At 45.9% G+C, this 13,709-nt stretch overlaps 3 protein-coding genes across 4 annotated transcripts; all 3 read left to right on the top strand.

The window, feature by feature from the left end:
* Nucleotides 1-466: 466 nt before the first annotated feature.
* LOC101775215 (E3 SUMO-protein ligase SIZ2) lies at nucleotides 467-7,132 on the top strand. 2 transcript variants are annotated; one of them, XM_014805586.2, is made up of 16 exons: nucleotides 467-679; nucleotides 1,022-1,168; nucleotides 1,343-1,391; nucleotides 1,482-1,560; nucleotides 1,665-1,824; nucleotides 2,208-2,347; nucleotides 2,663-2,731; nucleotides 2,924-3,011; nucleotides 3,215-3,290; nucleotides 3,749-3,822; nucleotides 3,973-4,080; nucleotides 4,687-4,848; nucleotides 5,179-5,283; nucleotides 5,392-5,472; nucleotides 5,563-6,610; nucleotides 6,695-7,132. In XM_014805586.2, exons 1-16 carry the CDS (start codon nucleotides 641-643, stop codon nucleotides 6,808-6,810), a joined length of 2,541 nt encoding a protein of 846 aa, XP_014661072.2. In that variant the 5' UTR covers nucleotides 467-640; the 3' UTR covers nucleotides 6,811-7,132. The 2 variants fall into 2 exon arrangements, with proteins under 2 accessions (XP_014661072.2, XP_004977641.1); XM_004977584.3 differs by having other exon boundaries at nucleotides 468-679; nucleotides 1,022-1,102.
* A 953-nt stretch (nucleotides 7,133-8,085) lies between these two features.
* Nucleotides 8,086-9,617, top strand: LOC101755770 (probable serine/threonine-protein kinase PBL7). The gene has a single exon (XM_004978334.2). It carries the CDS (start codon nucleotides 8,238-8,240, stop codon nucleotides 9,468-9,470), a length of 1,233 nt encoding a protein of 410 aa, XP_004978391.1. The 5' UTR covers nucleotides 8,086-8,237; the 3' UTR covers nucleotides 9,471-9,617.
* An 813-nt stretch (nucleotides 9,618-10,430) lies between these two features.
* Nucleotides 10,431-11,139, top strand: LOC101774408 (protein transport protein Sec61 subunit beta-like). The gene has a single exon (XM_004977579.3). It carries the CDS (start codon nucleotides 10,471-10,473, stop codon nucleotides 10,795-10,797), a length of 327 nt encoding a protein of 108 aa, XP_004977636.1. The 5' UTR covers nucleotides 10,431-10,470; the 3' UTR covers nucleotides 10,798-11,139.
* The last annotated feature ends 2,570 nt before the right edge of the window (nucleotides 11,140-13,709 follow it).

The following is a 13,709-nucleotide window of genomic DNA, read 5'->3' as shown; positions in this document are numbered from 1 at the left end:
TTTACTCTAGCCATCCGGTCAGTTCATGACGTCGTACCATGATAAAGATGTATACAAGCCTGTCACAAGAAAGGGAATGTATCTGGTGCAAACTAGATATCTTGTGCAACCTTGAAAACTTTCAATCAAAACTCCAAGATGCTGGGAAAACTAACCAGAAAGTTTGCAAAGTTGCACGGGTATCTGGTTTGCACGAGATATGTTCTCACAAGAAAAAGCAGGCAGGCAGGCATTCGTAGCCCATCTTCTTTCCGATGAGGCCCAATCCATTCATATCGTTCGTTCCACACACAGCAGCAGCAAGCAACAAACAGGCCGGCCCAAAGCGCTTATTAATCGAGCTGGGCCCTCAAGTCCACCACCATCCATCCTACTCCATTCTCCTGCCTGGTGAGGGTAGAAGAAGCGGAAGCGATTTGCTTTGAGATTCGCGCAGGGTGCTCCACACGTGTCCGGAACCAGCGTTTCCTCTTCTTCCGACTTCACTGCGCAAGAGCCGCGCTTGCGCAGGCCTCGCCTCGCCGCGCCGCGCCGCCGCCGCGCCGCCCCCGCCGCCTTCTTCTCATCTGGAACCCTACCGCCTCCTTCAAATCCCTTCCTCCGCCCGCCAGCACGCACCCCCCCGTCCGACCCTGCCAGCATGGCGCCGCCGGACGATCCCGTGCTCGCCGCTTGCAAGGTACTACTTTTTTTTTGCTTCCAATTCTTCCCCTCTTGCATACGGCACGCGGTGCGCTCTGATGCGCCACTCGATTCCATTCCCTCCCGTAACCTAGTGCAGTAGTGCCACTCGTCTGCGCATTGAACTAGTAGTGTAGCTCCTTAGGGTCCGTCCGCACAACTGTGGATTGCCGTGCCAATACCCTAAATTCGCGGCCTTCCTTTGCGCTTTGCGCTGCCTTGGTTTGCGGATATGTCATAGTCATAGGCTGGACACTGGGACTTGGGATGCAAAATTGTTGACACTGCCAGAGTACTCAATTCGATTGCGATTCTGAGATAATAACATTCTTTATTGCAGCAAAAGCTGGGCCACTTTAGAATAAAAGAGTTGAAGGATGTCCTTCATCAGCTTGGACTTCCAAAGCAAGGAAAGAAGCAGGTTTGTCAACTGCTTCTTTCTGTATCTGCTCTCTACACAATCAACATCCATTGCTTATATGTCCTGGTAATTTCCCAGATTTTTTTAAAAAAAGTAGTTGCCCAGATTTTTCAAGGCCATCATCTAAATAGTATAAGCATATGCTGCAATTCAAGAATGCCGCTCCACCTTTTAGTTTCATTTATTGGAAATAGTTACTTATGATCCATGTGGTTTTGGTGTTTCCGGTTTGGCGTACAGGAACTAGCAGAAAGAGTTATGAAAGCAATGCTGAATCAGCAAGATCAAGGTCTTAAACTCCTTTGCTTTTCTCCAAAACTTATCTTTTTTACGCTACTATTTTCCAGTATGAGAAATGATTTCAATTATGTTCTTCTAGTCTCCGAAACGAATGGTTTACAAAAGGCAAACATGGTGGGAAGAGAAACAGCGGTGAAAATAGTGGATGGCATTTTTAGGTGAGTTCATATTTCTTTCTCACTGGCGTCCATGTAGCTGTAGACTACCTGATTGGCTCTTATGAAGTTTTGGCAAACTATCAGCTTTTGCCTTCTGTTTTCAGGAAAATGCAAGACCCTGCAAGTACTGTTGCAACCTCAAGAAGCCACATTGAGTCAGGACACAGTGTTAAACCTAAAAAGAAACCAGATAATTCTGCTGAGTTGAATGTCAAGGTCCGCTGCCCTTGTGGTAACTCCAAGCCCAATGATCCCATGATTAAGGTATAATTCTTATGGTAAATATGAATTTCCAACTGTTTGATAGTCTTTTATGTTCCGTTGCTAAACCAGTAAGATTTCAGATTTTTGTTGTTGATCCAGGATCCAGGTCACTGCACAAGTTGTATTAGGAATCACCAAAGCATCTTATCGTTTATATTCTTCAACATCAAAGTAGTTGATTGTCTAGATCATGCTTTCAGTCTTTCTGTTTTATAATTGGGGCATGGACCCTTGGTTGTGGCCATGATGTTCTGAGTTTGTTATGAAACTTAGCACTACTTGCTTTGTCCAAAACTTTGTAGCTTTCTTCCTTTTTGTTCTTGATGAGATATTCATCTTCCTCTTACTTCTGTTGCCATTGATCATTTGTTTGCTCCTTGTAGTGTGTTGATCCACAGTGCAACGTACGGCAACATGTTGGGTGTGTTGTCATTCCCGAGAATGAGAAGTCTGCAGGCAGTATTTCTCCTGACTTATCTTCCTGCTTCTATTGTGAAATGTGCCGAATTAGCAGGGCTGATCCGTAAGTCCTTCTAAGCTTCAATATTGTCCTGAGCTCAACAAGGTCGAGTTACTCACTAGTCCTGTGATCACCCGCTTTTAGTTTGCAATCTTATGGCATTAGTCTGTGTTGGTTGTTCTGTGGCATCAATCATTTATGAAAATCTCCTTGCCCCACAACTTAAAACTTGATCGATTTGTATCTTTTGCATGCATTCCTTTTCCACCTTTTTGCGTGCTTCCTTGTTCTACTTGTTTAGTTTACAAGCATTCTTTGCGTACTCCTAATATTAGATAGCCTATTATTTCTGACATAGTTTCCTACTGTAACCTGCAGTTTCTGGGTCACCATCAACAGTCTGTTACTTCCTGTATTAATAGGACCCTCTACCATAGCAGCAGATGGGTGGGTTATCCATTGTTTCATCCTTGTGTTATTTATACAAAGAAACATGAGATAATTGTACTTTGGATAACCATATTGAAATAGCAAGTCTTAACTCTTAAGCAACAATATGAACTGATCGATTCATTTTTATTATACATGATATTTCTGCAACATGCATAGCTTTTGTTCATGATTCTTGCTTATTTCCAGGTCATATACTGCACAGTACACTGCAAAAAGCTTTCCGCTATCGAGAGCTAATAGAGAAATGCTACAGAAAGCTGAATATGATATTCAGGTTAATTCTATTTTTTTCCTTTTCCTTAAACTATTAAGTTTGTTTAGGATTGTCATGGAATAATTAACATTTTCTCATGTTAGGTATTATTGTACTACCTGCATTTATTGATTTTTTACCTTGAGTTTCATTTGTAGCGACTATGCTAAACCTTTTTGCAACCAGTTTTTCTTACTTGAGTTTGGATCTATTTTTTTATGCAGGTTTGGTGTATCCTTCTGAATGACCAAGTACCTTTTAGGATGCACTGGCCTTTACACTCTGAAATGCAAGTTAATGGTATGTGGCTTATTATGTATAGTGAGCATATTTTCTGATAGGATTTCGGTGCAAGTTGTTTATTTAGTTAAAAAAAACATAGTCAAGTGCCACCTGTTTGATTTCTAATGAGTCATATTCTTCACAATGTGTACAAGGAAGTACGGAATGTAGAGTCGGACACCTTAGTTTGGGTCAGATTACAACATCTATGTCTGTGTCCAAGTATATCTGATTCAGCTTCTATTGTACATTCTGCTTTTCTCCTTTTCTTGAGGGCTTTATGATAGGTTATTTGTGCATGCACCTCAGTCATTGCTTGTGCTTATACATGCATTTATATCTGCAGTCTAGGAACATATGTATTTTACATCCTTCTAGATGTAGTTGTGATAAAGACTGGGGCAGCTGTCCATTAAAATTGGACAATCATACTAGATCTGAACTACTCACGTTGGCCATTCTTTTTTCTTCCTCAGGTATTCATGTTAGGGTGGTCAACAGGCAACCCTCACAGAAGTTAGGGGCCAATGGTAGAGATGATGGTCCACTAGTAAGTATCTTTTGTTTTGAAGCTTGCTATTCTTTTTTTTTTTGCTAAGTTATTGGTCATTTTTATTGCATTATTATCTTCCTCTGTTCATCAGTTTCAGTTTTTTTACTGTATGCCCCTTTTAACTCTAAACATGTCTATGTAACCCAGTTAACAGATTACCTGTGGGAGGGGCTTAACAAGATTTCTCTGTTGAGAAATGACTCACGTACTTTCTGTTTGGGTATCAGACTTGCCAAGAGGAGATCTCTAGAACAGGTGGGGATTTTTTTTGTTGTATTTACTTCACTGTTAAGAACCAGACTCTCAAGAAACAATATTTTACAGAGCTTATATCTGAATCAGCTTTGTTTCATCTGTTCCTTTTTGAAAAGCGGATAGGCATCGGTAAACACTTTTAGGTGGCTTGTATTGTTCTTGGGCATGTCCAATGCTTGTCAGTATGTCTGAAACTTTATCCTCCTCTTAAGCACCGCAAATATGGAGATGCTTTGCTTGCTATTCTTTTTTTTTTCTTCATTCTTACCATGTCTAGATTTTGATTATCTCCGAAGTAGATTCCATTGCAAAGCCTTACCCCCATGGGAGCATAGCTATTTTATGCTTTGAAAGATCCCACATGGAACTTGCATTTAGTGTTATAGCAAATCCTTGTTAGTCCTTGCTAGGATTTGTGTTTTGTAGTGAAAAAAACTAGTCAAAGAGTAATGTTTCCCCAAGACTTTCCAGGAAAAGATCATAAAATGGTTGTTTCTCTTAGCAGCTACTGCAACAAGCTGATACCTAGAAAGTGCTGAACACCTGAATCTAGAACCCTGGTTTATTGTTTATATTTCTTTTTTATAAAACTTTAATAGCGAACAGGTCCTAAATTTGGTGCCAATGGAACAAGACGGTGAGAAGTTTGATGATGCCCTTGCTCGTGTCCGTCGCTGTGTTGGTGGTGGAACTGAGGCAAATAATGCAGACAGTGATAGTGACATTGAAGTTGTGGCTGATTCTGTCTCTGTGAATCTTCGATGCCCTGTAAGCACTCTGGCTATGGTACAAACTTTAGATCTTTATTAATGAGTGCATTTTAAATTGGATAATTTATCTGATGTCTATTAGACCTGAGAAAATATCCATTGAAATATTGTTCCAATGAAAAGTTCATTGGATTAGTAGTATTAGCCACCAAAATTATTCTCTACGTTGCAGCTGTAAGCTCATGACCCTTTAGTCTTACATATCCTAGCTTTGGAACAAAATATTTGATGCATAGTATTCTTTGCACTACTTCGGAGATAACCACTTTTACGGCCTGTTCTGCAAAGCATGCCTTCCTCGATAAAATCTGTTTATATCTCATGACAGATGACTGCTTCAAGGATCCAGATTGCTGGTAGGTTCAAGCCCTGTGCTCATATGGGTTGTTTTGATTTAGAAGCTTTTATTGAAATAAATCAACGTTCCCGGAAGGTTCGACTACTTTGACCATATTAATGCAGCTTTACCTCATCTTCTTGAGAGTATTAATTCAACATTACCTCATGTTCTCTATTTAAAGCTTTGTTTCCTTGCTTGCAGTGGCAGTGTCCAATTTGCTTGAAGAATTACTCTCTAGAGAACATAATAATTGATCCTTACTTCAACCGCATCACTTCCTTGGTGAGTTTATAATGGCCACAAAGTACTGTTTCCCTGTCTGCAGTTTTCAGGTGTTCATAGTTGCTAATTTGTTGCATTTTGGTGATCCAGATCAAAAGCTGTGGAGATGATATGTCTGAGATTGATGTCAAGCCTGATGGTTCCTGGAGAGTGAAGGGCAGAGCTGAACTGAAGGATCTTACACAGTGGCATCTACCAGATGGTACTCTCTGTGTGTCCGCAGATACAGCAGCCAAGCCCAAAATGTGTATTGTAAAACATGAGGTTAAAGAAGAACCATCGTCTGAAGAGGTGGGCTGGCGTCTTAAGTTGGGAATCAGAAAAAACAGCAATGGCCAGTGGGAAATTAGCAAGAGAGGGGATAGTGATTCGGTGCTGTCTTCTGATAACTACCAGGCAAGACACATGGAAAATAAAAACTGCATCAATCTGACATGCAGTACTGATGACATGGACAATGGAGATGAAGTTTATAATTCAGAACCAGCAAGAACTGATTACCCTATGACCCATGTCCATGATCTTGATTCTTCACCCTCAGATAAAAATGCTCCTCCACCATCAATGGAGCAGGATGTAATAGTTTTGAGCGACTCAGATGATGATGCTGTCACGGTGTTGTCTCCTAGTACTGTGAAGTGTGGCTCAGCGCATGACACTGGAAATCTGTTTGCACCCAACCCACCTGAAACTTCAGGAGCGTGTGGGGAACAGCTGGGTGGATGCCCAAATGAAACCTCGTTTCTTGCATTAAAAGAAGGTTTTGATGATCTGGGGTTGTCATTTTGGGAGCGTCCTCTGAGTCCCCGAGATGATCCTACTTACCAGATGTTTGATCCGGGTACCCGGGTGACAGATAATCCAGTTGAAGTTGATGAGCCAGTTCATGGTGGCGATTTGGGAGTAACGGCAGTGGCAGCAAACCCACTGGAAGATGGGCGTGATGGTGCGTTGCAAGCTTGCACGTCTAATGAAAGAGATGGTGTCATTAGTCTTGCTAACTTGGGTGACCCGACTCAAACGTGGGGTGATGGCCATCGTGAGAACCGGACAGCTGGCACTGACGATTGTGTAACTAATGACAGAAATGCGCCTCAGAAAAGAAGGAACCCTGGAAGTGGAACAGCAGCTTTAGATGGTATGGCAGAAATGGTCCAACTCCTTTTGGTATACTGTTATTGCCGCCGGCTCCAGATTAATACATGTGATTCCCTGAGTGCAGGTGCAGCCGTGGGGAGCAGGAATGGTGGCGATGGAGCGAGCGGAGCCGCATCTGAGGAGCGACGTTCGGTTCGACCAAGATTGATACTAAGCATCGACTCGGAATCTGATGATTAGGTATACATTTTGTGTTGGCTGGAGAGACGACGTTGGGTTTTAATTTGAGTGGATTGGATGGCTGGTTGGAGAGACATCGGAGTAGATATCTGCATTAGGTTTTCTTGTTTTTGCTGGCCACCATCAACTGATCATTAGGTTCTCTTTGGAGATGATGAAATTCCATCTCGGTTAGGTTAGGTTAGATCGTACAGCAGTATGTAAAATGCAGCTTACAAGATTAGTGTTGAATGGATGGTGAGACACAGAGCTGGATATGGAAAGGGTGTCTCAGGTTGCAGTTGCTTTTTTCTGCTCCCCTGCCTGAACCTTATGCTTCAAAGGATGTTGTGTGTTCACCAGCTGCATTACGCCACGAGAAGGGCATGCGTGTTATCTTGTTGAAGCCACGTGGCAGCATCAGCATGACTTGGATGGCAAAGAGCTGTAGATGTGCATGCAGCCCGCGGCCGGCACGGAGCCCTTTTATTGGTCTGAACCTATAGCCTGACCCGGCACGACATTCTTCCAGCCCGTGCTGGCCCAGCTCGGCACGAAATTCTTCGGGCCTGTGCTGGCTCGGCCCAGTAGCTTGTGTTGGGCGTGGGCTGGCACGACGGGCAGCCTTGAAAAGCCCGTTAACCACTCAATCTTATCCACACCGATACACCATTTCATTCTCACCCACGGTCCGCTCCCTGCCAGGCTCCCCTTTGCTCAAACACTGAAACAACGGCGGTGTGGATAAGGTCCAGTGGGGAGCTGGAGCGGTGGTGAGGGGGCTGACTGCGGGGAGCTGGAGCGGCGGTGAGGGGGCTGGCTGCGGGGAGCGCTAGCATTAGCGCGGGGGCCGGCGGCGGCAAGGGGCCCAGCGGCGACGGCGGCGTGGTGGAAGGAGATGATGGTGGGAGAGGCCAGAGCAACAATACGAGTACTTGGTGGAGGTGAGGATGGAGGTGTGCAGGAGGAGGAGGAGGAGACGGCGGTCGGCGGCTGCAGTGGCGCACAGGGACAGCCCACCGTACCTCACGGTGGCCCAAAGGTATTGTGGGCCCATGCTGAGCCATCGGTGCGGCCCGTGGGCTGGCACGGCACGACACGATGTTGGCATCATGACGGGTCAGACCCGTCACAAAAATGAACGGATCTTGCCGGGCTTGTGCCGGAACGGGCTGGCGGGCTGGACGGGCCGAATGGACAACTATACCTACAAGGCTAGCTCCCTATATTAAGCAAGCAAGGCAAAGGCAAGCCTGAAAAAGGCTGTCGTCCCTGCTGGGCGGCCGTCTCTGTCTCCCTCCCGACCCTTGCTTGCTTCACCTCCTCCCATTCGTACTCCATTCCCGGGCGTCCCTAGATCGTCGCCGTCGTCTTGTTTCCTTCATTCGATCGATCAACTCCTGGCCGGCCGGCCGGCCGGGAAGCTAGCTAATTAATTGAGGAAGATAATGTTGAGCTGGCTTCGTCGCTTCCCTCACGACGTGATGCACAGGAAGGACAACGGCGGCGCGGCGGGGCGGAGGGCGGCGTCGTCGACGACGTGGAGGAACAAGAACAGCAACAGCTTCACGGCGCGGATCATCCGCTGCGCCTCCTCCGTCGCCCGCCGCCGCCGCTTCGATGACGACGACGACGACGACGACCGGCAGCAGCTACCGTCGTCGCCCCCTCCTCCGGGGCGGTCACCACCACCTGCAGAAAGCAAGCTGGATAGGAACAACAAGGTGGGCGTGGTGTCGGCGCGCGCGTTCTCGTTCCGCGAGTTGGCGGAGGCGGCGGGCAACTTCCGGCAGGAGCACCTGATCGGCGAGGGCGGGTTCGGCCGCGTCTACAAGGCCCGCATCGTCAAGGAGCAGCAGCAGCAGGAGGAAGAAGAAGAACAGGTGGTGGTGGCGGTGAAGCAGCTCGACCGGAACGGGCCTCAGGGCAACGGCGAGTTTGTGGTGGAGGTGCTGATGCTGAGCATGCTGCACCACCCCAACCTGGTGAGCCTGCTGGGGTACTGCGCCGATGGGGAGCAGCGCCTGCTCGTCTACGAGTACATGGCGTTGGGGTCCCTGGAGGACCACCTGCTGCTCGTCGGCGACCACCACCGTCCCCTCCTGCCATGGCGCACGCGGATGCGGATCGCCTGCGGCGCCGGCCGCGGCCTGGAGTACCTGCACGAGCGGGGCGTCATCTTCCGCGACCTCAAGCCCTCCAACATCCTCCTCGACGACCACCACAACCCCAAGCTCTCCGACTTCGGCCTCGCGAGGCTCCTCCCCCCGTCGTCTTCTTCAACTAGCAGCACGGGCAGCAGCAGCAGCAGGGTCATGGGCACCTACGGGTACTGCGCCCCGGAGTACCTCCGCACCGGCAAGCTCAGCGCCAAGTCCGACGTCTACAGCTTCGGCGTCCTGCTCCTGGAGCTCATCACCGGCCGCCGGGCGCTCGACGCCAGCCGCCCCGACGGCGAGCAGAGCCTCGTGGGGTGGGCGGCGCCCATGTTCGGCGACCCCGCCAGGATCCACGAGCTGGTGGACCCGCGCCTAGTGATGGCCATGCAGGCGCCCCCGGCGCCGGAGCTGAAGCAGGCCGTGGGGCTCGCGGCCATGTGCCTGCAGGAGCACCACGCCCTGCGCCCCGTCATGACCGACGTCGTCTTCGCGCTCGACTTCCTCGCCACCGATCGTCCTTAGCTTTTCTTCTTCTTCTTCTTCGATCCCTAGGTGCGTGGAGAGAGAGATTGTGGTTCAACATTGTGGTGGATGGATGTAGCAAATCTCAACAGGAAGGTCTTTTCGATGATTGGTGGTGATGATCCTACCATGCCCCTATAAGATGGAGTTGAGAGTGTCACGATAAGAGTTGAGTCAAAATATATAGAGATTAGAATTTGGACCAGGTTTTATGCCGCCATGTGTCCCTCGATTCAGCGGGTGCGGCATGCAGGTGATGTTGCTTTCGGAGTGACAACGGTGATGACCAAAATAGTTATATTTTCTTTAAAATGAGCATTACTCTCTCGTCAACCATCAATTTTCAAATCCATTTACACTTTGTCTTTTACAAAATAAGATCCATATTTAATATATTTTGGAGTCATTCTATACTAGTGCCAACTTATGTTAATACACAATACTAACTTATATATTAGCTATGTAGCAACTTATATTGTATTTTTAGGATAACGGATTATGTTATGTGTTCAATAGAAAATCATGCATGGACATGTAGCTACTTATTTCATACAATATAATAACTTGAATTTATACTTCTACACCTTTTACTTTCATAGGGTATTCATATCAACTTATTATTCTCAAATTACTTGGAGAATTTGAAATTTATGTAGAAATAATGCAACAACTCAGGGTAGTGATAATATACTAATTTATATATATAGAGAGAGAGATAATGCAACAACTTACATAGATACAGTATCTATAATATCTATAAGTAGGCAACAATGTCATGTAAAATCTTTTTTTATAGCAATTTATGTATACAGTAGAAAATAGTGACGCTACAGTACTTGGGTAAAAAAAAGAGGAGGAGGAGGAGGAGCTCAAAGCCGGCCAGACTGACTGACTGACCTGTGGGCCCAATCCCCGTCTGGTCTCGTTTTAGCCGCGGTCGCCGTACCTGCGGGCACTGCAATCCCCCCCACAGATCCCGATCCCCCCCAACGCCGCCTCCATGGCTCGCTCCTCCTCCCAGTCCCAGTCCTCCGTCGGCGGCGCCGGCGCCGGAGCCCGCCCGGCCACCGTCGGCCCGCGCGGCACGGCCGCGGCCGCCGCCGGCATGCGCCGCCGCCGCGCCACCGCCAGCGCCGGGGGAGGGGGCGGCTTCTCCGGCGGCGGCGGCAGCAACATGCTGCGCTTCTACACCGACGAGGCCCCGGGCCTGCGCCTCTCCCCCACCATGGTCCTCGTCATGTCCCTCTGCTTCATCGGCTTCGTCACCGCCCTCCACGTCTTCGGCAAGCTCTACCGCTCCCGCACCGCCGCGGCCGCATCCGCCTGATCCCCATCCCATTCCTCGGATCACATCGCAGTGTCAGCACATCAGACGGTTTTCATGTACTAGCTCCTTCCTTCCTTACTGTGCTACTAGATCTGGGGATGAATGGAACCCTGCAACTTAAAAGTTAGTAATCATGGATGCCCTTTCTGTTTATTCTCCCCCCTTCCCTTCTTTTGATTAGCTTTTACTCCCAGATGCAAACAACTAGTCACTTCACTCCTGCTTGTGAAATCGCTGTAATCCAACCATAGGGGTTGTTGCTACACTTAATTTTGCATACTACTAGTAACTTGTATGTGCTTGAGGATTTCTACAATCTTTGCATCTTGCTATTGCTAGCTCCATCTGCTGCTAAGTTTACTAATTTACTTACATCAGCTTGTGAGCCGGTATTACCCAATCAAAAAGTTCAAATGGTTTCTGGAGATTACCTATTAGGCTGTTACTGTAATTATGCGCTGTATCTTGCAACTATTTTCTCCTTTCATTTACCACTTGCTTGTCTTAGAAATAAGTAGATGATGGCAGCTTTACTTGGAATGACTTCCCCTGACATGGAACATGATGTTATTCTAGATTTCTAACTACTAGCTATATTTGTATCTCGATGGTTGACTAGAATTTATAAGTATCTGAGCAGTCCAGGTGTTTCCTATTGCGATACACATGAACAAGTAGGCGGTACATTGTTTGATCATTTATCATGCAAGCGTTTGTTCAGAAATCGTAGATTTGATTCCCAGCGCTCTTTATCTAGTGTCCCTGTAACTTGGTTGCTGATCTTAGGAATATGTATATGAGAGCTTTTATTTGAGCAACTACCTGAGAAGTGATACAAAGTATTCCTAAATTTGTAACAAAGTATGGTTGGAGTAGAATTTATAAGCGTTATCTGACAAGTCCAGGTGTTCTTCATTGCAATACACATGGACTGGTGCTGTCTTGAATAAAGGTTTAGGCATGACTTGAAGGATGCACAATACTTGTATTTATTTAAGCACGCATTACGTTTCCCATGATAATAGTAGCTAACCTTTGCATCAAGAAATGACCTCTCTGTATTTACTATAAATGCCAGGCCAATATTCAGGCAACTATGGAATTGATTCCATGATAGTTGCAAGCCACATGTAGTATATTGTAGCTGGTGTCTCTCTCATTGTGGGAAGCCTTTTTCAGTACGAGTCTTTGACAGAACAGAATGATGAATGAATCAGAATAATGATGACATAAGTTTGACAGCTGATCTAGAATGGTCATGTCCTGTAGTTACCATATGATCTTTTGACATATTGCTGTCTTTCTTTAGAGGTGTTTGTGTGTTCCATTCATGGTATTGTGTGAAGTTGCAATGTTGAACTCTCCTATTGAGTGGAGTCCAGCCCCAGTGTGTGAAGTCCAGCCCCAGTGTGTGAAGTCTTCTCATGGTGCAGGGTATCTGCAACGCATCAAGTAGTTGTCTGAGTCACTGTGAAAGAAGAGATGACCTTGAATGGATCCATTCTTTTCTCCTAAACATTTATGCTGGAGATGCTGATAGTAATAGCTGGGTTGCCAGTATGGTTGCTTGAGTTGAGCATTTTCTGTTACCTGGTTGAGAGGTGAGCGACACTGTTACCAGCATTTTGTTATCTTGATTTGTGACTGGAGAGCTTCAAGTAGATATGTGCCACAAGTGTATCTGGATTATCCTGTATTTGTATTTTGACTGCTTAAAAGTGGGTAAAAACCTGAGAGCTAATTGATGGTACCAAATTGAGCCAAGGAAAGGGTGATTTGTGGTTGAGGTTGCGCCGATGGTACAAATTTAGCAGTTTCGGTTGTGGCCAGACTACAAATTGGCAAAGTTTGCTCAAGGAAGGGAAGGGACCCCTTGTTTGCTATCTCCTGGTCATGTTGTTAACAAGATGATGATGGCCAGTAGTCACACATGGAACGAACTGAATGCCCATGTCTACCAGGGAAAATGTCAGCTTCAATTCGTAGGGATATGAAAGCAATGAGATATGCTACTACTAGCATAAATCCAACCATTTTCATGCAGGATACCATGATCCTCTGTCTCTTTCCTTTTTAAAAAGAAAGGAACAAATGCTGCTGCTACTAGCTAGGATAAACATCTATGCTAATAACCTACTAAACATATTCTCCTCAGGATCCGAAAATACCTTTTTTTCCTATAAAAAAGGAAACATTTTCCCTGATCTCTACAAAATCTGGGAAATTCATACAATAATTTGTGATTGTTGGGCAATTAAGGAAGTGATGGAGAAAAGAAATGGTCAGTCATGTAATGCATTCCAATTCCAAATCCAAATCGAAATGGAGAGGGGAGGAATCCAAACCAGAATCTGGTAGATGATGTGAGCTTTTGATGTTTTTCTCTTTTAATGTTTACTATCTTGTACTCTTGACCATCTGATCAAGGGGAGTACAGTCTTGAGCTAATTAATGAGCATAAGCGAGGGGTGCAGTGCATCAACTGCTGACGCAGAGCCTGCAACCAGAGGAAGCCAAAGCTCGCACACTCCATTCATCTTTGTAGAGGCCGCCATGTTCTGCTTGTTTCCATACATCCTTTCCAAATGATGAACGAATTTAATTAATGGCAATGGCATGCACGTACAATATTATTGGCTAACAAATTGTTGAGGAAAGCAACAAAGAGCTGTGATTGTTGGGCCTTGTTTAGTTGGTCAAATTGGGAGGTGTCAAATTACTGTGTTGGCACTGTAGCACACTGTAGCGTTTCGTTTGTATTTGTGAATTATTGTCCAAACATTGACTAATTAGGCTCAAAAGATTCGTCTCGCAGAGTGCAACAAAACTGTGCAATTAGTTTTTAATTTCATCTATATTTAGTATTCCATGCATGTACCGCAAGTTTGATGTGATGGGTAATCTTCTTTTTG

The sequence above is a fragment of the Setaria italica genome, chromosome VII, assembly GCF_000263155.2.
Source record: "Setaria italica strain Yugu1 chromosome VII, Setaria_italica_v2.0, whole genome shotgun sequence".
In the NCBI taxonomy this organism is placed as follows: Eukaryota; Viridiplantae; Streptophyta; class Magnoliopsida; order Poales; family Poaceae; genus Setaria; species Setaria italica.
The sequence above is the reverse complement of the archived record's forward strand: the minus strand, read 5'-3'. Positions and strand labels throughout refer to the sequence as shown.

Excerpts from the sequence above, each read along its gene's own strand:
- LOC101775215 (XM_014805586.2), top strand. The coding sequence starts at position 641 with ATGGCGCCGCCGGACGATCCCGTGCTCGCCGCTTGCAAG. Across the intron at positions 1,825-2,207 it reads CCAATGATCCCATGATTAAG|TGTGTTGATCCACAGTGCAA; the intron begins GTATAATTCTTA and ends TGCTCCTTGTAG. Across the intron at positions 3,291-3,748 it reads CTCTGAAATGCAAGTTAATG|GTATTCATGTTAGGGTGGTC; the intron begins GTATGTGGCTTA and ends TTTCTTCCTCAG.
- LOC101755770 (XM_004978334.2), top strand. The coding sequence starts at position 8,238 with ATGTTGAGCTGGCTTCGTCGCTTCCCTCACGACGTGATGCACAGGAAG.
- LOC101774408 (XM_004977579.3), top strand. The coding sequence starts at position 10,471 with ATGGCTCGCTCCTCCTCCCAGTCCCAGTCCTCCGTCGGCGGCGCCGGC.